Source organism: Mytilus edulis, chromosome 10 (genome assembly GCF_963676685.1).
Source record: "Mytilus edulis chromosome 10, xbMytEdul2.2, whole genome shotgun sequence".
NCBI lineage: Eukaryota > Metazoa > Mollusca > Bivalvia > Mytilida > Mytilidae > Mytilus > Mytilus edulis.
The window spans coordinates 56,097,964-56,125,341 of record NC_092353.1 but is presented as its reverse complement, the minus strand read 5'-3'; the positions used below and the strand labels follow the sequence as shown (position 1 = coordinate 56,125,341).

General features: G+C 32.4%; 1 protein-coding gene across 3 annotated transcripts; it reads left to right on the top strand.

The window, feature by feature from the left end:
* Window positions 1-48: 48 nt before the first annotated feature.
* Window positions 49-26,871, top strand: LOC139492180 (TPR repeat-containing protein DDB_G0287407-like). Of its 3 annotated transcripts, none has more exons than XM_071280358.1 (18): window positions 49-135; window positions 1,934-1,988; window positions 2,658-2,843; window positions 3,589-3,773; window positions 4,673-4,783; window positions 13,106-13,223; window positions 13,573-13,668; window positions 14,591-14,705; window positions 16,981-17,124; window positions 18,223-18,341; window positions 19,075-19,180; window positions 21,128-21,267; window positions 22,147-22,353; window positions 23,157-23,369; window positions 24,111-24,302; window positions 24,852-24,994; window positions 26,074-26,146; window positions 26,386-26,871. In XM_071280358.1, exons 2-18 carry the CDS (start codon window positions 1,944-1,946, stop codon window positions 26,728-26,730), a joined length of 2,538 nt encoding a protein of 845 aa, XP_071136459.1. In that variant the 5' UTR covers window positions 49-135; window positions 1,934-1,943; the 3' UTR covers window positions 26,731-26,871. The 3 variants fall into 3 exon arrangements, with proteins under 3 accessions (XP_071136459.1, XP_071136458.1, XP_071136457.1); XM_071280357.1 differs by having other exon boundaries at window positions 67-162; XM_071280356.1 differs by having other exon boundaries at window positions 96-210.
* Window positions 26,872-27,378: the final 507 nt, after the last annotated feature.

The window sequence follows — 27,378 nt, the reverse complement described above, 5'->3', positions numbered from 1 at the left end:
TTTGTTTTAAAATTAGAATTTTAGCGGATTTCTAATAAAAAAACATTTGAAAGATCCTGTCGTATTCGTAAACAAACAACATGTACATGAACCATGTGGAGCGTAAAGAAGTTGATACTGAGACCACAGATGACTGTTAGTGCATGCATCTAATTCCTTGTGGTAAAAATACATATTTTTTTGCCCCATGTTTAAGGTCAGATCTAACAGGTAGTATGAAAATTTTTGCTTTCAAAATGATATTTATAAGAGTTCAAAACTTTGTTGCTGATTTCCACATTAATGATTAAAACAGGTCATGTTGAATGTGGGCAGTATTTTAATAATGAAACACATCAAATGTAGTTTGAGGCAGGTTTTACCTGATGAGCTGGGAAATAATTATTTGGCATGAGTTCCATATGGGTCAAGATGCGTATTAGTTTCTCCATCGGCGGTAATGGTAATGTTTTCTTCTATTGCTCAGTCCATATTGTTAACTTAAATATGTGTGATGGCTCGTTTCGAAGCTGAGACATTTTCACATATGTGGTTAAATTTTCGGGGTACAAAGTGAGATTGTTTTTTCCATAAATTAGCAAACCCCGAGTATCCTTTTGTGATGCGGCTCCTCGTGGTAAAAAAATCCCATTTTTAACACAATAAGTTCTTTGAAAATTAAATACTTTGAACACATTTAATAGCTCCATAGATTTTACACATTTATTCTGTGTTCCCCTACTTTCTAAATTAACACAAATGGTTAAGCTCAGTCACTTTTTTATCATAGAAAAGTGTCAAATATCACTACACAGAGATTTTTTGTTTACACATGACTTTTGAGTTCCTCATTTCAAGGCGCATTAGGGATATTGTCCCATATGTCTACCCCAATCTAGACACAATAAATTAACCCTGTGTTCGCTATCCTACTAAAATGGTTACAATTCCACAACTTGGGCACTAGTTAGATATAATAAAGAAGATATGCATAATGGTATATGATTGTCAGTAAGACGAGTGTTCACAAGAGCATAAAGCATAAGCGTAAAAGATTTATTAGTCGGATATACATTAAACAATACAACATAAGTTAGCTGTTATCGGACCAAATGACACAGAAATTAACAACTATAGGTCACTGTACTGCCCTCAACAATGATTAAACTGATACTGCAAAGTCAACTTATAAGGCCTGGAAATGACAAATATAAAACAATTTTAAACAGAAAACCAACAGCTTTATTTATGTACAAAAAATAGACTGAAAAATAAATACGTAACACAGCAACAAATGACAACAACTGAATTACAGGCTCCTGACAGGCACATACATGTACATACAGAGTATCACAGGATTAGCTAAAAGAAAGCTTTGTAGCATTCATAGAAAATCATCATTTTAAAACAAATAATTAAAAAACCTAAATTGAAATTTGTTTTAGCAATTTGAATTAAATACTTACATGTACAAGTATCCCCTTATGCATGACATTACATTATCATAACCATATGATTAGAAATTCTTTCAATTTTTTTCATATCTATGAACTTATGAAGTGATAATAAAGTCTTGGATGGAGAGTTGTCTCATTGGCACTCACACCACATCTTCCTATATCTATTATAGGATTGTAAATATGCTTTTTTTATCAGTTAAACAGTTTGGTTGATAAAATTTGCAATTTGATCATGTTGATGAGAGTTTTGAATCAACTGCAAAAGGTCACGGGGGAGCAATACTTACAGTCAAGTCACAGTAACTGCCCTCTAATAATATAAATGGTTTTCTGTAAAAATTTCACAGCAAGCAAAACTAGTGTTACATTTTGTATCTTAGCATGAGAACTGTTTAATCAATGAAAAAGGGGATGGGGGTTTACAGATCCAGTTGATAATTAGATTAAAACTGCTGTTAGTATCATTTATGTATGTATCATTCATTTTTTTGCAGGATCAACAAGATGTACATGAAATACAGAGAAAGACTTGAGAAAGAAAATAAAGAGGTTTGTAGATATAAGAAGATGTGGTATGAGTGCCAATGGGATAACTCTTCACCCAACTCTTTTTTTTGTTAAATTAAACCCTTATAGGTCAAACTATGGTCTCAACACAGAGCCTTGGCTCACACCGAACAGCAAGCTTTTATATATATACTTTTTATTTTTCAACATTGATAATATTGTTAACAGTATGTCATAAACCATTCATTGATGTATATTTTGGGAAGCATAGGTTTTGTGCTTATATGTAAACCAGGATTTGGAAGTCCTTATCTAGATTGGCAGCATAATTAAGACAAGGTATAATATTGTTTAAAGAAGAAGAATATTTTATTCAAATCATGGGCCTAGAATAACTATATGATTAGGCAAACAACATAAGTTACATGTGTACATGTTTTAGACAAGAAAAGGATGAAATAGCAGGAAAAAATCTTTTAAAAAAGATTGAAATGATTTATTGACATAGTTTTCTATTGATAGACTGCTTTTTAGGGGGTAGGTAGGCAACATTAAAAAATTAAAAAAATTGTTTATTTTTGCCTTGTGTTTATTAACATTTGATGTATAACACCCTCTAGTAAATGTGCTACTATTGTATTCTGCATAAAGGGTCTTTCTGATAATTTTCACACTTTTTTACACATTACATGTACATATGTGTGCTTTCAGAGTGTTGATGTCAGTGTCCAAACTACAGTAAAATCTTGTTGGAATGAAGTAGATAAACAGTGTCAAGAATACAAGCCTTTTACATCCACCAAACCCCAGGGAAAATCAGGATGGAAGATTGTTAGAGTGTTTGTCTCATCCACATTTACTGATTTCTTTAATGAAAGGGAAATTCTGGTTAAAAAGGTAAATGTATTCTCAGTAATTATAATTATACCCCTGCTTTGAAAAAAAGGGGGGTATACTGTTTTACTTTTGTCTGTCCTTCCGTCAGTCCATCAGTCTGTCAGTCAGTCTGTCCGTCCCATGAATATTTTTTGTCACATTTTTCTCAGGAACTACACTACCAGGATTTCTGAAATTTGGTTTCAGGCTTTATATAAGTCAGCTATACTGTGTGATGCGTTTTCAGATTCATCACTCGACAACTTCCTGTTTACCGAACACTTACATATTTTTACACTATTAACATTATCCACTTGCGACGGGGGTATCATCAGTGAGCAGTAGCTCACAGTTTCACTTGTTGTTTTTGCCGTACCCTGCAATTTATTGGGATTGATTTTGATTGATTTTTGGTGTTTTATTGCCACTTTTAAGCACCGCATTTAGGCTATTTTGTGGCGGCCAGTTTTTATTGGTGGAAGAAAGACGGAGAAAACCACTGATCTTTGATAGGAAGACAATCCTTAAGTCAATTAAGATTGTGAGACATAGAGAAGCTAATATGGCTGTGTCTTAAAATAATTGTATAAAGCTTTATATTTCTGAAGGAAATGAACCTGGAAACAATTTATTGAAGTTTCTGGTGTGCCATTCATCAATTGCTCTTGACTTCATTTTCATTGTTCAAGAAATTGATTTTTAAACTTTGAAAATATATTACTTGTAATAAAACTTCTGTTCAGTGTTGAAAATAATTTTACTGTAGATTTTTCCAGAATTAAGAGAATGGTGCAAGTTGAGACATATACATCTTATAGAATGTGATTTACGATGGGGAGTTCCAAAAGAGGCCACAACACAACTCGTCATTGATACATGTTTAGAAGAGTTGAATCGATGCCATGAGGATACCAATGGTCAGCCTTTCTTTTTAGGACTGATTGGTAAAAGGTGAAGGTTAAAACAAAATTAGAAATATTTGGTCATGTGAAATTCACTTTCTGGTTTTCGAAAACCACTCAGTCAACCAAAAATCTACGTATTTATCACAAACAAATAAAAATAGATATAAAGTATAATTTGGTCAAAACATGTTGTTTGAATTTAAGGGCTTAGCAATTATATGTAGTCCAATAGTAAGTAAATCTAAAGCATTTGGAAAATTCATTCGTACTTCTGTAGTAGGAAGTTTAGATTTAGATTATGGCACATTTGGAAAATGTCAAAATATGAACTGATGTGGAAATGCATCTACCCCTGGATGATTGATAAACTTAAAGATGATACAATGTAACCTGTAAAAACTATTTGTGGATTGAGGTGAAATTATATATTCATAGACACTGCCCTTCATTATGAAATTGGGACACAATCAGCGCTTTTACAGCCCTATAAAATAACATAATAAGCATTCAATTCTTAAAATTTCATTTTTATGCTACAACCTCATATTACAAGTTATTTTGTATTTTTCTTTTTTCGTTCTATGCTGTGTTGTGATGTCACAAGAAGCACTATATGGAAAGTTCAAGTTTATTTGGAAATGTAATCTAATTTTGGAATGCCTATTGATTGTTATTAGCCAATCAAAAGTATGAATTGTGAAAATAAGAATTGTATACTGTAAATTCAGAAATTATTGCATGCATTTTTTTATTGCGATTTTGTCATTTTAGGCTAAAAAGCAATTTTGATTTTTGTGATATTGAGAAAAATCTTGTTTAAATCATATAAAAAATTTCAAAATACAATTTTAGATTATAATTTCGATTATAACCCTGTTGCATTTTCCCCAATAATAAAAAACATGAGGCAATGATGTCTTAATTTACAATATTTTCACTTCCTAGATATGGATGGATACCTGACAAAACAGACGTTTCTGATGAATTAAAAGATAAATTTCAGTGGGTTGACAACACTTCCATAACTTTCATGGAAATACTTCATGGGGCATTAAGGTAAGTCAATATCCCACATCAGATTTTACTCATATCAGTAAAAACTTGTCAAACCATATAAGTGAACAAAAAGATTGATTTAATGACTGATCATTTCGTGTTTAAAGCCACTTTCAGCATTTCACTTTTGGCTATTTTGTGGCATTCTGTTTTTATTAGCTCACCTGGCCCGAAGGGCCAAGTGAGCTTATGCCATCACTTGGCGTCCGTCGTCGTCTGTTGTCATCGTCTGTCGTCGTCGTCTGTCGTCGTAAACTATTTCAAGAATCTTCTCCTCTGAAACTACTAGGCCAAATACTTCCAAACTTTAACTGAATGTTCCTAAGGGTATCTAGTTTATAAATTGTATCCGAAGTTTTGATCTATCAACAAACATGGCCGCCATGGCTAAAAATAGAACATGGGGGTAAAATGCAGTTTTTGGCTTATATCTCAAAAACGAAAGCATTTAGAGCAAATTTGACATGGGGGTAAAAATGTTTATTAGGTCAAGATCTATCAGCCCTGAAATTTTCAGATGAATCAAACAACCCATTGTTGGGTTGCTGCCACTTAATTGGTAATTTTAAGGAAATTTTGCAGTTTTTGGTCATTATCTTGAATATTATTATAGATAAAGATAAACTGTAAACAGCAAAAATGATCAGCAAAGTAAGATCTACAAATAAGTTAATATGACCAAAATTGTCAATTGACCCCTTAAGGGGTTATTGTCCTTTAATGACAATTTTTCACAATTTGTTCATCATATTTGCTAACTTTAAAAAATCTTCTCCTCTAAAACTACTCAACCAAATTCAACCAAACTTCAACTGAATGATCAGTAGGGTGTATAAAATAAAGTTTATGTTTTATTATCTATTTCGTCAAAAAACATGGCCGTCATGGCTAAAAATAGAACACAGGGTAAAATGCAGTTTTTGGCTTATATCTCAAAAACTCCAGCATTTAGAGCAAATAAGACAAAAAGTTAAAGTATTTATTAGGTCAAGGTCTACCTGTCCAGAAATTTTCAGCAGAATTGGGTAACTGGTTTTTCAGGTATAATGCCCCTGAATTGATGATTTTAAAGAAATTTTGCAGTTTTTAGCTCACCTGGCCTAAAAGGCCATGTGAGCTTTTCTCATCACTTGGCGTCCGTCGTCGTCGACGTCGTTGTCGTCGTCGTTAACAATTTTTCAAACATCTTCTCCTCTGAAACTACTGAATGGATTTGAATGAAACTTAACATGATTGTTCCTTAGTATATCCTGCACAAAATGTGCGCTTCGATTTTTGATCCGTCAAAAAACATGGCCACCGTTACTTAAAATAGAACATAGGGGTCAAATGCAGTTTTTGGCTTATATCTCAAAAACGAAAGCATTTAGAGCAAATCTGACTGGGGTAAAAATGTTCATTAGGTCAAGATCTATCAGCCCTGAAATTTTCAGATGAATCAAACATCCAATTGTTGGGTTGCTGCCACTTAATTGGTAATTTTAAGGAAATTTTGCAGTTTTTGGTCATTATCTTGAATATTATTATAGATAAAGATAAACTGTAAACAGCAAAAAAGATCAGCAAAGTAAGATCTACAAATAAGTTAATATGACCAAAATTGTCAATTGACCCCTTAAAGGGAAATCACACTATTGTTTATACGCATCGCTCTCGGCGCCGCCATAGTGTCGTAACTGTATTATGACGTCGCCGTTTTGATTCCGCCGTAAAGGTTGCTAATTTATGAAAAAGCGAACGCTCGAAGGGATGTTCCACTGAAGCAGGAGAAATGATAATGGACATATCATATTTTTTACAACTGATATGTTGTACTAGCAAGTTTCTAGATTGTATTGGGGTTTGCCTGCGGAATACAAAATAATGGGCAAATACTGCAGAATAAAAGGGAAAAAAAAAAGATTGAATGATGAGGTGCTAAAATATAAAGAATAAAAAATCTTGGAAAAACAAAATAAACATTAACAAATGAATGACCCACTATCCAGACCATTATGATAAAAAGGATCTAGCAATACAAAACACATAATCATCATGCATAATCAACACTAAGAACGTTGGAAGTTCATAGCATATTCAATGTAACTTAGTACCCTCTCCGACCATTTTCTCGATAACGAAGTCGGTGACATATAATTTATTTTTAATTTTCTGATGTATAATTATATTCAATATCTAATTGAATTCTTAATTTCCAAAAATATTATGGACTCATCTTGACCTTAAGTGCAAAAATAAAAATGCTACTCGATATGGACAAAATGTATGGCAAAAAATAGCCGAAAGTGGTCAGCGTATCGCCGCGATGCAGTATGTAGGGTTCAGCGTATATTTTCGGGGGGGGGGGGGGGGGGGGGGGGGGGGGGGGGTACATATAGACCAAGTGTACTGACCAGCATGTTAGCGTATAGCTATCGGAATCTGTAGTTTTCTGTTCAAAAGAGGGTTGTAAATAAGAACAATGAGTTTCAACTTACTGTTTTCTCATATCACATGCATGCAACGTCATAACTATTATAGTCTTCTATACTACATGTATAAATAATTCATCAAACATCTAATTTCATATAAGTATTTATCCGGCTCAGCCTGTCGGGTTTTTACAAAGCAGAGTCAAATTCATATGTTCTAGTTCTGAATATGCATTAAACTTGCCACTGGACGTAAATGTGTGAAGTCCTATTTGAAATCGTTATTTATTTAATAATGTGACGACAGAAATGATCTAAGTGTCGTCCATCTTTCCCAAATGTTCCTTTGATATCTACCGCCTCTGAACCCTGAACAGTTGGGGAAAGTTTGGATACAATATTAAAGCTTGATACGGTCTAAATTTGGATTGTGATAAAAATTTTGACATAATATAGGTTTCTGACTCAAAATAAATGTGGTCAAAGGTATTAAAAACCTATTGTGCAATACTTTGCAATTGGAGATTTCTTTTTGAGATCTTTCGAAAAATTTGCAAAAAAGAAATGAAACGCCACCCCTCCCCTCTTGGAGTAATTACCACCAAACTCAATCCCAGCCTTCCCTGTGTGGTATGGAATCTTGTAGTATAATTTTAGATAGATCTATAACACAAGTTATTGTAAAATAGTAATTTTAGTAAAATGCTTGTTTGTTTCCCCTAATTCCTGAACGTTTTGAGCAATAACATGTACCCCTTAAATCAATTTCAGATTTTCATTTGTGATATGGAACCTTGTGGTACAATTTCAGAAAGATTCATTACTTCTCAATGTCATATTAGAAATTTATGAAAATCAAAAGGGTATTTACATCAACAGATATAAACAATTTATCAAAGTTGTATGAAAATTGATGAAAGCGATATTGAGTTATAATTGTCCGAAAACTGGAAAATCCCCCTTTTTTAATGGATAACTCGGAAACGTAAAATCAAAATTTATAAAAAAAAAGAAAGGGAGTTCACGTCAATAGATATAAACAATTTCTTTAAAGTGTATGCCAATTGGTTAAAGCTTTTTTAGTTAATGTCCGACATGTTGACGACGGACGGACAGACAGATGTATACCATAATACGTCCCGTAACCGGGCGTGTAATAATTCAACACGTACTATACATTTGGCTTTACCAGTCTCCAACAAGAGAAATATTTAACACACACACACACACACACACACACACACACACGTATTTATGTAGAGATATACACATGTCTCACAGAGTACTGCTAAACTGTAACAAACACATTTAAATTAATGGTCCGTCTGGTGAAAGAATATTCCACTCATATAGACAAATGTTTTGTGCTGATGTTCGTGTAATATTTGCCACTGAAAGTTTTGCAAAAATCAAGAAAGCAATGGTAAAAAAATTAATAAATAGTAATAAAAGTTCAGATGTAGGTTCGAGTTTAGATCACTCAATGTGATCACTGTCGACAGTGATAAAGGGATATTGTCAAAGACCGTGACTGAAAAGGACATCCAGTTTTTTTACTCTTTATTCTTTGGTTCTTTAAACAAAAATAGCCAACATGATATATCAGAGAGTGCTTAAATATTGGCACAGAAATTCAATTAATTATTTTCAAATTAGCTATCATTAATGAGGGGTTGGGGGTTGAGGGAGGGGGGCTTAAAAACATGAAATCCGGAGGTCCAGAATTTAAAAAAAAATCCTGACAATCCGAATATCGAAAAAAGAAATCCCGGATCCCGAAAGGGTCAATCCCGAAATCCCGAGCTTAAAAACACTTGATCCCGACGTCCCGAAAAAGGTCCTGCCCCCCTCATTAATCAGTATTGGCAAAAATAGGTGCATTTCCCACAATAAAGATAAATGTGATAAAAGAATATACATTCAAACAAAAAGAAGTGCACCAACAGAAAATAGAAACCACATTCTTAGACCCTGTTCACACTAGCATTTTTTTTTATCGATCTTATTTGAATCGATCTAAATAAAACCAGTTAGCGTTCACATTATCTTTAATCATATCGATCTCTATCGGTCTAATATGAACCACTGCGTTCACACTACAATTAAAAACGCAATCGATCTAACCTTTTTTCCCTGTCAAACTGTAAACACCTGACTGTGTATAAATAGAACTGATTTGTCAAATAATTAATCACAATTTAAAATTTTGATACTGGTGTTATTGCAGTTTTCTTTAATTTTGAAAAAAATAACTGTAGCAACGAAGTTACAACACAACGCCGGAAATACTGCGGTTCCTGCAAAGAAAAACATAAGAAAAAAAGACACAGATTTCGCAAATCTATGCTATGGCGAAGACAACATGTTTACAGTTTGTTTTAAAGGTCTTTTAACAGAGAAATATGGGCTAAACAACGAACCTCTGAGATAGTTTTGCCGCTATACATGCGCATACGTTATTTTTGATTCAATCGTACTAGTTTAAACCGATCTCTGCGTTCACATCTAAAGTAAGATCGGTTTACTTTAGATCGATTCAAACTAAACTACCTCTTTTTGTGTTTTAGTTCAGACCGATTGAAGATCGATTCAATGCGTTCACATTAGCCCTTAAACCGATCTAAAGTGAACCGGTCTAGTTTAAATCGATAAAAATGTCCAAGTGTGAATGGGGTCTAACTCTTAATTTCATCGGATCTCAAAATTTAAACTCTTACCAGAATTTTTACTCTATCTAACAGTATATAACTCAAGGAGTTTCTAAGTGTAACTCGAGCTTAAACTAGAATTCTTACTGGAAAAAATATTCGAAATCAAAATAAAACTGGAACTCGAACTTAATTTGTGTCGATTATGGAGCGTTGTGTAATAACAGAAATGTTAGCCAATTTTAAATTTCTTCCGAAAACGGTGTCATTGAGGGCTTTTTTTTTTTTAAAGTGCCGAGTTTGTGGCTTTTTAAACACGGCATTTCGGGTTTTATCTTCCCGGTGCAATGGACAAGTTAGTGAATTTATTTTGTTTGTAGTCTAAATGGAACGTGTTACTTTTCAGCCCAGATACCCTCAATCTTCAGAAGTAGAAGATTCTAAATCTGCAAGCCGTAAATTAATTCTTTAATACGGCATGAGGCACACATTAGTTTTTCCTATACAACAAATGCAATTAAGAAATTTAGATTACTCCAACTTTGACAATTACTTTTTAATAAACTGTTACTGTATGTTTAATAATGAATATTCAAAATCCCTTAAAAAACACTATTATATAAAAAAAAAAATATATATATATATAATTTAACCCAATAATTCCAAGCATTGCAAGAAATGCTGCTATGCTAGCAACGTCGTTCTATAACGTTAAGAGAAAAAGTTATAATTCCCGCCAAAAATTGATAATAAGATTATTTCCACTGTAGCGGATTTGAAACATCGGTGACCCCCCTTTTTTATTAATGCTTTTAAAATCTCCCCTGAAGCTGCAACTAATGCAGAAGTTTGAAGGAAAAAACATTAGTAGATTTTTTTTTATTTCAAGAAAAATCTATAATAAACGGCAATTAAAAATGGCGGGAAATGTAAAAAGGCCTTAAAAAATAAGGAAACTGAGAAAAATAAATGTGTATAAGATAAAAGTTACAATTGACTGTTTTAGTTAAACCAGTTAAACATAGTTTTTCAATAATTTTGCCTTCTTTTAGCATTTTTGAGCGCTATTTCTATATTACGGTATAACGCAATTCTTTACTTTTTGATGACGTCATATCTCGAAAACAACATCGGTGACCCCAATTTTTTTTTCGCCTAAAATATTGAAATAAGTATGATCTGTCTAAATGCAAAATTTCAATGAATTATTATTAGTAGTTTAAATAGTGTGATTTCCCTTTAAGGGGTTATTGTCCTTTAATGACAATTTTTCACAATTTGTTCATCATATTTTCTAACTTTAAAAAATCTTCTCCTCTGAAACTACTGAATGGATTTGGTTAAAACTTAGCATGGTTGTTCCTTAGATTATCCTGCACAAAGTGTGTGCTTTGATTTTTGATCCGTCAAAAAACATGGCCGCCATTATTTAAAATAGAACATAGGGGTCAAATGCAGTTTTTGGCTTATATCTCAAAAACGAAAGCATTAAGAGCAAATCTGACATGGAGTAAAAATGTTCATTAGGTCAATATCTATCAGCCCTGAAATTTTCAGATGAATCAAACATCCAATTGTTGGGTTGCTGCCACTTAATTGGTAATTTTAAGGAAATTTTGCAGTTTTTGGTCATTATCTTGAATATTATTATAGATAAAGATAAACTGTAAACAGCAAATATGATCAGCAAAGTAAGATCTACAAATAAGTCAATTGACCAAAATTGTCAATTGACCTCTTTAGGAGTTATTGCCCTTTAAAGACTTTTTTCACAATTTGTTCATCATGTTGACTTACTTTAAAAAATCTTCTCTTATGAAACTGCTGTATCAATTTCAGCCAAACTTAGGCTAAATGAGTTTCAGAGTTTCAGAGTATCTAGTATAAATTTTATATTTCATTTCCTTGTATGTCAAGAAACATAGCTCCTATGGCTAAAATAGATTATAGGAGAAAATGATTTTTTTTTGCTTTTGAAGAAAATAGGAAGATTCAAAGAACATTTAAATAAATTGAAAAGCCAAAATAATCATTGATGAGAGATTAAACCAAAAAAATTCCGGTGAGCGATTCAGGCTCTTGAGAGCCTCTTGTTGGTTATTATCTTGAATATTATTATAGATACAGATAAACTGTTAATAGCAAAAATGTTAAGCAAAGTAAGATCTACAAATAAGTCAATTTGACCAAAATTGTCAATTGACCCCTTAAGGAGTTATTGCCCTTTAAAGCCTTTTTTCACAATTTGTTCATCATGTTGACTTACTTTAAAAAAAATCTTCTCTGAAACTGCTGTATCAATTTCAGCCAAACTTAGGCTAAATGAGTTTCAGGGTATCTAGTATAAATTTTATATTTTATTTCCTTGTATGTCAAGAAACATAGCTCCTATGGCTAAAATAGAACATAGGAGAAAATGATTTTTTTTTTTTGCTTTTGAAGAAAATAGGATGATTCAAAGAACATTTAAATAAATTGAAAAGCCAAAATAATCATTGATGAGAGATTTAACCAAAAAAATTAAGGTGAGCGATTCAGGCTCTTGAGAGCCTCTTGTTGGTGGAGGACCCTGTAGTGCCTGGCAGGAAAACTGACAATCCTTGTCAATCAAGATTGGAGTCTAGCACACTTGCCATGTGCAGGTTTAGTGTAAACATATTTTATTAATTAAATTCAGGTAAAGTAATGTACACAAATAGGCATTTACATAATAATACAAGTGAAATAATTAATAGGATCCAGAAACAAGCTGTTAGCTTATGTGCAGGTTTCAAACTCACAAACTGAGTGTTGACAGTATTTGAATTACTTAGATCATTTAGCCATCTAGGCCACTTGAATAAGTGGAATACCAATGGTCGTATGTTACAAAATTGGAGGACTTATTCAAAAGATACAATTTTAAACGATTATTTGCAATTCCATTATTCTCTTCAAGGGCTCGTTTGACTGTAAACAGGGAAAATTTTGTGCAGGTGATATCCCTAATGTTACAATCAGTTAAAGTAGGAAAAAGAAAACCCACACCTATAGTTTGCAAATAGTTCATACCAGTTATATAGGTCTTTGTTAGAATTTAACCCCAGTGTAAAGTTTATGGGTTGAAATCTTAAAAATAACATCCGATTAAAATATTGCCTTTTTCCGCCATTGTTAACCTTGAAGACAATTTCATGATCTTCAATTAAGTAGTATTTTGTGTTATGGTTTTGCTATATTTATTTGTTTAATTTTTTATTTATTAAACAAATTTGCTATTGCAGATGCAAGAGTCCAAATGCAGCCTTTTTCTTCAGATCAGATGAAGTGATTGATTCTATCCCTGAAAAAGCTTTAAAACGATTCATAGATGAAGAAACCCTGAGCAAACAACATCTTATTGTAAGCTTTTTAAAATGTATAGTATGCAAAAAATGCAACATCTTGGAACTTTACCTAGGACATATATATTTAAGTGTATAATGGTTGAACTGTTCAATTTACCCATCTTATAATTGAAATTTGCTGTATTCGATATTTAAAAAATATCACAATGGTTTGTTGCCAATTAATACAATTATTTATATTGTTGACATTGTTAAAAAAAGGTTCAGGGAAAAGCAAAATTTAAATGATATGACTAAGGGGAGACAACTTTGTTTTTTTTGTAAACTTATTTTTCAGTGCTTGAATGATATTTGGGTTTTTTCATAACATAGATTTTGTTGACATTTTAAAAAAAAAATTTTAGGCTCTGAAAAAACAATTACAGAAGAGATTTCCAGATCAAGTTTACGATTATAATTGTAAAGTGGACGGTATGCAAGATACTGCAGGCAGAGAGAGGGTAGGTGCAGTGCTATAAACTTAGAAATAAGGACAAGGTATTTATAAATGCTCATAATGTGGCAAGGCAAGTATCAAAATCATAAGAACATACATTCTGATACTTATATTTATATGAATGTATGCACATTTTTGTCTTTTCCTCAAAAATGACATTTATAAAAGCACACAATTGTTTCTGAATTTATAGTTATTATAGTCCATAGAAAAAAAATGAAAAGAACACTTCGTAAATTTTATGTATTCAAAGTCCTTTTCTGGAATTACATTCATACAGAGTGCTCAAAGCAAAGTATTTGAAAGCCAAGGATGTTTAAGAACCTAAATAAGTGAAGAAGGACCAGAAAGGACACTAAAAATTATTGGCTTTTCCCATCTAAGGTTAACTTTGCTAGCAAGAATTTTTTTTTTAATACAGATTATATAATTTTTACACAAAGGGATTACTTTGAATAGTAGTTATTGTTTCTAGATATAACAAGGTAGAATTTTTTATGCAGTGAATTGCATGTTAATGTCATGAATTATCTCCCTTAACAACCTTCTTCTGCATTATGTTCTTACACCAATAAAAAACAAAAAATGAGGCCTGTAACTTACTGGAGTATTTAAATTTTAAACTTTGGCCTAGATTTTACCAATCCATATGTTTACATTTTGGATATTGGCAAATTAAATGTTGTAAAGCAGAAATTCTAATCTTGTCAAGTGAATATCAGACAATATTTGCATATTGCTTTTATGTAAAAATTGGTTCTAAACCAAGAACTGCAAACCAGGGATTTTTTCTTACACTTTAAATCATTCAATAGCATAGAAATGATTATTTCCCTTCTGACTGTTTTTGCAAACACTTCTCTTTAGTAACTTAGTAATTTTTACCAATACTGACAGACATAACAATTTTCTGCTATACTTTTTAGGTTAAGTTTTCTGAACTCGATAAATTTTCTGACCAAGTATTAGACTTCTTCAAGACAGCAATTACAAATATGTATGACGACAACAAAACCAGTGATTATGACGAAGAAGAAATTGGTTTGTATTATATTGATTTATAAAGAAAAAACATATAGTCTTCCAACAACAAATTTTACATGAGAAAAGGTACATATGTATGATGATATGTCAATCTTTCTTTCACTATTTGTAAAATGAATTATATTAAACTTGAATTAAATATTTTGGATAATTCTGCAATTGGATTGGTTAACTTGACAAAGTTCAAATACCCTATATGCAAATACAAAGTTTAAAATGGTCATAAATGTTGAAATCAAGGCACTCTAGTATAAATTAATTGTTAATCAGGCTTCACAGGAGATATAGGTTCATATTTCATGTCAGTGTTCTATATCCACTTTGCCTGAAATCTCAGAAAATAAAAAAACAGTGACATGGAATAGGAGTTCATATCCCCTGTGAAGATCTAGAATGAAATATATAATAGTTATCAATGTAGAAGAGCTAAAATTCCCCATTTGGTAAATGTATGGCTTATGGTATGAAGTATAAGTGCTTGGTTTTTGTGCTGAGAGTAGTATTCAATTACTATAAAATAGGCAAAAAATAAATTACAAGAGGCTGTCACAACGACAGCAAACCGGATTTATTAACATTTATTTGTGTCCTGGCAATATCACAAGAACCATTACTGATGAATGGTGAAAGTGAAAATCGTCAATATCAAATTTGACCTCCATTTTGTCATCAGTATCAACATATTAAAATTTGAAAAGCTTAGATTGAATGGTTCATGAGTAAATGCAACAACCTGAATGGAAACGCCATTTTACGATCTTTCAAGAACCATAACTCCTGAACGGTAAAAGTCAAAATCGTCATTATTGAACTTGACCTCTATTTTGTCATCAGTAACAACATATTAAAATTTCAAAAGCTTTGGTTGAATGGTTCATGAGAAAATGCACGGACACAACGGGAAAAACCATTTTTCAATCTTTCAAGAACCATAACTCCTGAACGGTAAAAGTCAAAATCGTCATTATTGAACTTGACCTCCATTTTGTCATCAGTAACAGCATATTAAAATTTCGGAAGCTTTGGTAGAACAGTTCATGCATAAATGCACGGACACGACTGGAAACTCCATTTTTCAATCTTTCAAGAACCATAACTCCTGAACGGTAAAAGTCAAATTCGTCATTATTGAACTTGACCTCCATTCTTTCATTAGTAACAACATATTAAAATTTGGGAAGCTTTGGTAGAACAGTTCATGCGTAAATGCACGGACAACTCCATTTTTCAATCTTTCAAGAACCATAACTCCTGAACGGTAAAAGTCAAAATCGCCATTATTGAACTTGACCTTCATTTAGTTGTCAGTAACAACATATTAAAATTTTAAAAGCTTTGGTTGAACGGTTCATGAGTTAATGCACGGACAACATTTGATTGCCGCCCGCCCGCCCGCCCGACTGCCCGACCGCCCGCCCGCCCGCCCGGCCGCCCGCCGTACATCCCCAAATCAATAACCGACATTTTTGTCACAAAAATCCGGTTAAAAATTGTTTAATGTTCCCTACCTACCCATTTCAAAAAGCAGCCTACCATCAAAATTGAATGACACACATCGTTTCCCTATTCACTTATTTTTTCTCGGCTCATCTTCTTGGTTGTGCCCTTCACTACCATTTACCGACTGTGCAATATCTTCATGGGCAGTCAAGGTCGTTAAAAAAACCTTGTTATACTCACTACTATTTCTGCACCTCATTATTTATGGTTGACAGATACAAGATATATGCTGTAACAATTTTGGTCTTTTGTAGACAAGATATATGCTGTAACAATTTTGGTCTTTTGTAGACAAGATATAAAAAAGAAGATGTGGTATGATTGCCAATGAGACAACTGTCCACAAGAGACCAAAATGACACAGACATTAACAACTATAGGTCACCATACAGCTTTCAACAATGAGCAAAGCCCATACCGCATAGTCAGCTATAAAAGACAAGATATATGCTGTTACAATTTTGGTCTTTTGTAGACAAGATACATGCTGTAAAAATTTTGTTCTTTTGAAGACAAGATATATGCTGTAAAATTTTTGTTCTTTTGTAGACAAGATATATGCTGTAAAATTTTTGTTCTTTTGTAGACAAGATATATGCTGTAAAATTTTTGTTCTTTTGTAGACAAGATATATGCTGTAAAATTTTTGTTCTTTTGTAGACAAGATATATGCTGTACAAATTTTGTTCTTTTGTAGACAAGGTATATGCTGTAAAAATTTTGTTCTTTTGTAGACAAGATATATGCTGTAACAATTTTGTTCTTTTTGCAGAAGAAGAGAATCAGAAATTTTACATAGAAAATAAATCTGAATTAGTAGTCGGACAAGATAACTTACTGAAGATTTTGACATCATACCTGAAGGGGGAGCCACTTTCAGATATACCGGAATCTGACGACAGCAAAAGTTTTGTTAGTAAGTCATTTTTATCATACCTTTAAGATTTACACAAATATAGAGGTTACAACGAATTGATTTTATCCACAACTCAGAATAAGTGTTGAAAGCAGGTTGTAAAGAGTAATTTTTCATGCAACATATTTAAAGTGTGTATGCCCCCGCTGTAGGCAACAAGGGCATTAAGTGTTACCCTTGACCTTCCTTCATTCTGTCCTTCTGTCCGTAATGTTTTGGTAAAAAATCAGCACTCTAACTTTAGTTTCCCTCATCCAAATTTTATGAATCTCATACACAATGCTGAGAATCACAACACACAGACAGATATATAGTTGTTATTATGTTGTTAACCATGCTAGAGTTATGCCCTTTATAACTTGGAAAATTGCAAAACTTTTAGTTGCTGCATCCTTTCTTAAATTTGTCTCATGCAAATGTTATGAAACTCGTACATAATGCTAAGAATCACAACTCACAGATGGAGTTAAAATTTGGGCATTGAGTCCTTTACTGTTCTAGAGTTATGCTCCTGTTTAGCTTGGAAAATAGCAAAGATTGATCAGGAGCATTCGTAACCTCAGACATATCTTTCTTTTCTTTATTTCATGTTTTTGTGCTTGAAGCTTATTATTAACAACATTGGAAAAAAACAAACTTGCAGGCTACTTTTTTATTTTTTTTTGTTTTTCCTGAAATGACTATTTTATTTCCCACGCATCTGTGCACTTATCCCCCTTTATCAACCTTCTAAGAAAAGAATCATACTATTTTTACCCACCTTTACGACCTTCTTGAAAAAGAATCACTTATTATCTTTGTCTAACACATTATTTTTCGGAGATGAATCTGTAGTTTTATATTGGATAGTAGACCAAATTGATAAAAAGTGTGAAAGTTGCTCTTTACCTTCAAATTGCAATTCCTTATTGAATGGTTTGGCAACTTGATTTAAAAGTTTTATAAAGTCAACTCTATTTCCAAAGTTCAAAAGTTTAAATTGACTTCACCTTAAAACCTACCTGCAAGGAGACATAGTTAGAGATTTTTAAAATAATGTCAGACATAAATCTTTTATTCTTGTTTTACTTTAATGGATAAATAATTTATTCTTCCTAGGAGATCTAAAATTTTGGGGAGAAACTGTGCCAGAGGATAACATGATAATGTGTATAAAAGGTCATCCTGGATATGGAAAGTCCACACTCCTATCCAAGGTTGTTAATGATTTCCTCAAGGTGAGTATATATTGTATCATTTCATAATTAACACTATGAGAGAGGAGTAGGAGCGGTCCTGATCCTGAAATCCCGGGCATAAAAACAAGAAATCCCTAGGTCCCTAATTTAAATAAAATTTTTAAAAAATTCCCGGATTCTGAAAGGGTCAATCCCGAAATCCCGAGCTTAAAAACACCTGATCCCGGAGTCCGGATAAAGGTCATATCCACCCTCATTATGAGTATAGAGAGAACAGAGTAAATATTTTGCAAAATCATACAGCAATTTGTTTGAGAAAGTTCAAAGAGAAACATATGCATATATGCTTATTGCAAACAAGGTAATCATGAGAACAGACTGTTGTTATTTTGATGATGAAATGAAAGTATTCTACATCCTTTATACTTTATAAACCAGGGGAGACACCTCTTATTTTATCAAAACTTAAGATGGCTTTTTGGACATTGAAAAAACTGCTTTTATACATTTGAAAGATTATGGTGACACTGATGGATCCAGCCAATTTTAAAGGGGGGTTTCCAACCCAGGATAGAATGGTGTTTGGGGTGGGTTTCCAATCATATGTCCCCTTTCAAAAGCATTGACCAACCCCAGGAACCCACCCCCTAGATGTACCAGTGGACCAGTCTATGTAACATTGAGTAGAAGATTTCTCTTATTTATTTAAAAAAAATTGTGAACAAAAAATATGAGTTTTACTTATTCAATTTCTTGTTTCATTTTATTAAAGGATGGTTATGAAGTATTTTACCATTTTGTTGGATGTTCAGCTTCAAGCAAAAATACAGAGACTTTGTGTAAAAGATTAGTCAGGGCACTGGAAAAGAAAGTTCTCAGTAAGTTATGTTAAATTTAAAGTCATATGAAACCTCAAATTTAAAAAAAATTATGCATATGTTTTTTATAACTGGATAGTTTTCATTATAAAACCTATGGACATATACTTTTTTATGTAGAAAATTTTTTGATTTGTCCACATTACTTTTTTTTACATGCTTGTTTCCAGGAAGCAATTTGCCAACATATTTTTCGTATGCAAACTGCAAAGTGACCTTAGCGTGACCCGTCTCGTAAAAATCTTGTGATCGCAATCACATGGATCTCTCATTGAAATAAACTATTATCTGATTGTACATGTTATACATGTGCTCAATATCCATGCTTCTTTGTTGATTGTTTACTATAAGGTGACAATCGGTAAACTTCGGCTTCAAAACACGACAAATAATTAGCCACTATATTTTCACATCATCCCGGAGTCCGGATAAAGGTCCTATCCCCCCTCATTATGAGTATAGAGAGAACATCATAACAGACAGAGAGAAAAAAAAATGACGATAATATGATATTTGCGTAAAAAATGATAAAATCGTGCACAATAGACTTAAGTTTATGATACATACATGCATTGGTTCAAGAATTGAATAAACATTATTTTTCACCAGTCACTCGTTTAATATGACTTTAAGCTATTCAGTAAATAATTGAAGACAGTGTGACAGTGTCACTTGGTTTTCACGATAACCCATCAAAAGAGAACTTAAGGTTACTGATAAAAAATTGCAACATTACTGTTGGTTAAATTTTTACATCTTTCAGTATGTGGTTTCAGAGTAACAAGACCTTAACATATCAAGCACTACCTCAAATGTGCTTCATCAATTCACATGAATCATAAGAAAGCCTAATAATTGAGTTGTAAGACATTTAATAGTAAATGTGAGGCAACTCTTTACGTATAAAGATATATTTTTTATGGGCCCGCAACGAAGTTGTCGATGCCATATAGCTTTACCCTTGTCCGTCCTTCCGAAATTCCGTTATTCCGTCATTCCGCAACAAACCATTATACAGAGTTTATTTCTAAACGCCTTCAGATATTGGGCTGATTTTTGGTATGTGAGTTAACCATGATGAGTTACAGATCAAGTTTAAGTTTCGTTCCGCTCTGCTAATTTTTGCTGACATTTCGGGGTTTGGACTTTGATAAATTATTGAAAATCACAGTTATATGGATTTTTTTCTATACGCCTCCAGATTTTGAGCTGATTTTTGATTTGTGAGACTACCATCATGTTTGTGTCCACATGTGCTTACATTGAAATTGCAGATTTTTCAACTTTTTGGGACGGGGCCATTCGTGTCACTTTGACACATCTAGTTTCTACTGCAGAGCTATTTACTGACATATGCATTAATGAGGGGGTGCAGGACCTTTATTCAGGACGTTTGGATCGGGTGTTTTTAAGCTCGGGATTTTGTGATTGACCCTTTCAGGATCTTGGAATTCTTTTTTTTCGAATTTTGGGATGACGGGATTGAAATTTCTTTAAATTCAGGGTTTATCTAAGTCAGCTATACTGTGTGATGCGTTTTTAGTTTGATCACTTGACAACTTCCTGTTTACCGAACACTTGTATGATTTTACACATGATAGCCAAGTTGAAAATTTTCGTCACATTTTTCTCAGGAACTACAAAACAAGGATTTCTGAAATTTGGTTTCAAGATTTATATAAGTCAGCTATACCGTGTGATGCGTTTTCAGATTCATCACTCGACAACTTCCTGTTTACCGAACACTTGCATATTTTTACACTATTAATATTATCCACTTGCGGCGGGGGTATCATCAGTGAGCAGTAGCTCGCAGTTTCACTTGTTCTCTTTGTCTATCTGCCTATTAATAAACTACTAAAGGACTAACACTGTACTGAAAAGGAACACATGTAATAATTAACCATGATCTTAGTAATGTTTACTAAATCTTACTTTTTTTAACAGAAAAAGATGAAAACACAAATCATGCTATAGACGGTGAAGAAGGTTCTGTACAAAGTTCTATGGAAAGGCTGAAATGTCTTCTGCCAGTTTTGAGAGAACAACAAACAAAGCTTTGTATTGTTATAGATGCTGTTAATGAGGTTAGCATTTAACTGTAAAGATTGTTCCTTAATCATAAGTTTTGATTATGATTTAAAAAAAATTCTTAGAGTTATTTTATTTGTCTCAGTGGCAGATCGAGGGGGGGGGGGGGGAGGTGTCTGGGGTTTGGAACCCCCCCTTTTTTTTTGATGATCATTGCATTTGAATGGGATCGTATAGTTGGAACCCCCTCCCCCCCTTTACTCTTTTACTTTACATTTCAAAATAGCTGTATCCGTCGCTGTGTCCATTGACAATTTTGGGGAATGCCCCCGGAATGGGGTATGTCAGGGCACTCACTAAGGTTCTTTTATTTCTGATGAGTTTGGTAATCTGACTTCTGTAACTATATATAGACAAATAAAACTGTATAAGTCTTTCATACCTACAATTTCAGAGCAAATTTCCTTCAGTTGTCTCTTTTCTGAATGATATGTAATGTTTTTATCTGCTAACAAAGATTGCTGACATTATGATAAAAAAAAAAACTGATAATATATATAAGTGAAATTAAATTCATACTATTAAAACAGTACAATGTAATAGAATACACATTAAGAATGATATTTTGTGTCTATAAATAATAAATAAATATTGCTGTATTTGAATATAAAAATAAAACCAGTTGTAAATAATCACTGCTAGGGATTTAAAAATTGTGCAGCGCATTACGGGTAATGTTTAATGCATGTGTGCTTCATGCATGTGTTGACTCATTTATTTTATTCTAATAAAATTGAGAATGGAAATGGGAAATGTGTCAAAGAGACAACAACCCCACCATAGAACAGACAACAACAGAAGGTCACCAATAGGTCTTCAATGCAGCGAGAAATTCCTACATCTATTAGGTATACTATAAAAGTTTACAATTTAAGCTTCCAGATTGTAATACTTATAACCACCTGTCATGGCTGCCACCAAGATTCCCAGGTAATATTAAATGCATCATTAGCTCAGCAGATACCCATCCACCTACTGTTGCAAGGTTGACGGAACACAGTTGTTATGTTTGTGAAGTTGGACCAATCAACAAAGAGGCTGCAGAGATTTTAGTTTCAAAAACTTTGAAGAAATTTAACAAGGTATGCAATATGTAGTAATGCTAGAAAAACGAAAAACTGTGGTTCTATAAAAGATATATATTATGACATGGGACACAACTCAACAGTGGTATCAGTGATGGTATTTGTTTTGTTCAGTGTGTTGTTATTTTTATAATTTGGTTCCATTTTGCAATACACATGTATATGTTCATTTGTAATTGTTGTATATGTATTTTGATGAAAGGCCAATGTCTCACATGAATTTATTTACTTTAATACTCACTTTCTATCTAACTAGCTAAAAGAACTTAAGTTTTCATCGAAATTTGTATAAATACTTTATCAAGACTTGTTGCAAATGAATTATAACCTTTCCCAGGAATCAGTACCTGTTTATTTGGGTATTTAAATTTTTGCAATATGATATGTCCCATTGAGTAAATGAATAAATGAAATAGCTGCATGGTTGTATAATGGAGTTCATTTCAAAGGGAACCTTTAGACATTGATCCATAAAAAGACTCATTTATTTGTTTGGTTGTACAAAAAATGAACACCCATTGATGAAAATACATTTTGATTTTTCTATTGTCAGCTCTTCAACTACTGTGAGTGAGTAATGTTATTCCTTTATACACCTTATCGCTATTTGTCCGCCATTGCTGGAAATCACACAGGTTCCCGTAAAATTTTGACGTCATAAAACAAAATGTCTGACGCCACAATGGAAAAGTGATTGTTGTTGACGTCAAAAGTTCAAGCGGACGGGTCAGCCGGGAATAGCGATAAGGTGTATTATACAATTAATACAATTCTCAGCTTTTAATGATTTGACTTTGAAGCAACTGGATAAAGACCAACTATCTTTGATTGTATCAAGACCATGCGCTACAAACCCTTTATGGCTCACCATGCTGTTAGAGGAGCTTAGAATGTTCGGAGATTTCAGGACGTTAGACAGCAAGATAGAAAAAGTCTCTGATTCTGTAGACAGTCTGCTAACAGATATAGTAAATAGAATCATTGCTGAGGATGAAACAGGCCTAGTGAAAAAGGTATTTATAGTAAATATTTATTCTTTGCTAATTTTGAATTTATTTAAACAAGAGTTGACCAGTTTAATAAATTTGGATAAATCAAACTTTTTGATTGAATTTGTCTCATTAAGTTTCCAGTCGTTTACTTTTGTTACATTTACTAATAAATAGACTGAAACATAGGTATCTGAACAGCACTGAAATCATTGCAATGACCAAACCTAAAATTAGACTTAAAATTTTACCAGTACTATTAAAATAGATGTTTCTTGAGTTTGATAAGTGATCTGTAATAGTTCAAATCTATTCTGGGCTATTTTTGATAGTTGGTCTTATTTACAATCATACCACATCTCCTTATTTTCAATTGTTTAGGTCTTTATAGATTGAAACAGTGATGTTATTTAGCATACTTTTCACAAATCTGGGCCAATCCCCCAGCTTAAAACAAATATTATTCACAATTCCCATTTTATTTATATACACTAATAAAACTAAATAAAAATCATATTCTAAATTTTTGTCTAAGTCATAGCTAATGCCCCTTTAACGCTATATACAGTGAAACCTGGCTAAACCGAATCCTGCATAAACCGAAAACCTATATAAACCAAACTTGTTCTTAAGCACCATCATATCAAATTGTATGGACTGTGAACCTGATAAAAACCAAAACCGAACAAAATCTTCAGTCCTGAAGAGGTTCGGTTTAAACAGGTTTCACTGTATATATCAGGATTTATTGAAATCAAATTTCAGAGTCTTTGTTTACTGGCCTGTGCAATTGAAAGCATACAGTTACATGACCTGTCTAATATGTTGGGAGATATCAGTAACAAGGAACCAGTGGCACCATTGTACTGGTCCCAGACTAGAAGAGTTTTGAGTCCATATATTAAAGAAATAGGAGTCCAGTCCAATATATCATTTTATCATATGGAAATTAGAAGAGTAAGTATTAATGAAGGTCAAGGAAACAATTATTTATGACAACTATATATATTTGTGCATGTGAATTTATGCCCTCGAAATGGACATTAATTAATAGCTTTAGAATATTGGATGGGTCTTTCTAAAATGAAACCATCTACAGCTTGACTCTGTTCATCCTTTTGTCCCAAAGACCATAGGTGGAAAAAATACCTTTCGTAAAAGCAATCTTGGCTTTTATAAAAAGAAATGAGTTGATATTATTTAGTCTGCAGTTTGATAATGTTGAGTTGAAGGGCATGTGTAAACAATTTTAAGATCTACTATGCAGATATTTTTCAGATAGTTTTTTAATCATTTATACACAGGTCATCATGTCTTTGTTACATATTTGTCTTCAGGATCAAGTCCCACATTTCCACTAGCTTATATTTATTTGTTACTCTTTTTTTTGGTTCTTTAAGCACTCTTACATTTAGAAAATGTTAATATATTCTGTGAGTAGGTCAATAAAATAATATATTCACTATTTAGTTATATCAGTTTAAATGGTGTAATTGTTATTTTTAGATTGTCCGCCAGCTGTTAATCACCAATCATGGTAGAGAATGGTACAGATTATTAGCCTTGTATTATACAAAATGGTGTCCTGATGAAAGGTCAAGGTCATTGTTTGCACCAAAATACTGTTTGAATGCCAATCTAAAAGCAGAGTAAGTAACATTGGTACTGTAAAAATATTTATATGAACAAATATATTTTAAGCATTTAAACCAAGTCAAGGTTGATTTAATTTTTTTTATCCTTGTTCTTACACTATTAGGGTGCATTGTTTTCCAGTCTATGCTGCTGTATTTCGTTTTTTTCGTCTGTACAATTTCAGGTTTTTGATTTATGCAGTTTAACATGAAGGTGTGGTTAAATAAACTTGAAACTTTAGACACATGTCCATTATGATATCTTTGTACGAACTTTTACATTTGTTTGACCCAAATAACACAAGATATCTTATGATATAATGTAAGGAGATGTGTTATGTTTGCCAATATGACAACTATAAAAAAACACCACATGTTCATTGTAAAGCTAACTTCAAAATGTGATGACATATTAAGATTTGAATTAACATTCACTGAACATAGCCATAGATAGTTAATGTTAACATTATGGACACATATTCTTATTCATATAATATATATTAATTATTGTGTGTGGTGAAGAAGGAAAATTGCTTCATGAGGAAAACTTTGGACTTAATAATTTTTTCCATATTGACCAATGGGTTATATTATGAAAAATATTTTTTGGGAATATAAAGGATGTTCTTAGGTGAAATTAAAAAAAAATCAAGAATTTAAAATTGATACATTTACTTTAAGTAAATGGAAGAGTACTGATAGTTAAGGAGCGAAATAAGCTCAAAATATTGAAGGTTATGGAACTTCTTTATAAGATATTAGATTTATTTTAAATGGCAGGAAAAGCCTGACTCAGACTTTTGCCTTATATTTGTAATTGTAATATTTGGGTCTGAAATCTCAAGAAACAAATCTAGAATTTGCTTAAATTTTGGTAAATGATTTTTCAAGTGCTTTCAAGTGCTGTTGTAGTCTTGTATGAAAAGAAAAATGAGTGCAAAGTATTTTACCTGTATTGAAGGGGGAAAAAACAAGGGTCAGAGTCCAAACATCTGACACAAATTCCTAAGTACATCCTTAAACCAACACTAGAGCTAGGTTGTATGGTTGATCTTTACAGTACATAATCATATATTAAATTTATATTTAATTAGATTGTTGGAGTTTTATGATAAAGATCCAGCAGCTGAACTTATACATGACAGGTTAAGAAGTCAACATTTCGAGGTGAAAATTGATTAAATATTTAATGCATTTTAAGTATATGAGTTTTAAGTACATTTTTTAAAAATTGCATTATTATATAAAAAAAGTAAAGATCTTCTTTCAATGACAGAATTATAATTAAAATCACATGGATTAAATGATTTTATTGCACAAGAAAATGCTGTATACAAACAATGCTGCCAAAATTAATAACAACCTCAAAAATGTCTGAATATACAATATTTTTTGTACCTTTTCAGAATTTGAGATGTCAATCACAAGCAACTGTCACGCCACTATTATTTCCTGTTGTTATTTGTCAGTTCTGTTCAACGAAAACATGTCGAAAGAAGTTCAGGATCCAGAATAAAGACTGTTGTGTAGTATGTAAAAGTTCTTTGACGTTTAAGAATGCTGTGGCAAATTTGTGCAATTTTCATGCTTTTGGTCACAATGACAAATATGGAAAGTGTTTATATTGTAACATGATAGTACCTAAAGAAAATAGTAATGTGAAAAATATGATGGGAAACGTAGGTAAATTGTGTATGAATTGTAGCTTTGGACATGTTCACAAAAAGTGTGCTATGGTGTCTATTAAGTGATTTTACGATTGAACGAATTATAGTTTTGGACCTGTTCACAAAAGGTGTGCTATGGTGTCATTTAAGTGATTTTATGATTAAATGAATAATTAGCATCAATATCTTTGCTAGATCTTTATGGAATTTTACGAAATTGCATTAAAAGGGGAAAAACATCATTGATGTCTCTTTTTCTCTGAGGGATTAGTGTGAACACCTGTGGGTGTTGAATTGTACATACTTTGTAATACAGGTCTTTAAATGATAACTTAAATGTTAATTGTTCAATCAATATAATTGATTTGTAAATGAGCCTCCTTGTTGGTTTTTTGATTATGTGATTACATGGTCAATTTTACAGTGATTATTTGATAACCAGACCAAATATTTCATAGTTATTTGGTATATAAGACTATTTTTGATTAATTGATTATCTTAAAAAAATAGTTAATGATTATGTGATTATATTGACAAACAATTTGTGATTATGAGATTACTTGGAGACCCCAATGAGGGGCCTCGTAAATAAGAAACTATTATTGTTTTCTATTAATTTTATACTTATATTGTAAATTTATTTCTGTTAGCCAATATATTGATTGATTGATTGTTGGTTGCTTAATGTCCAGTGGCAAATATTTCATGCATATTCAGGACGAGAACAAGTTA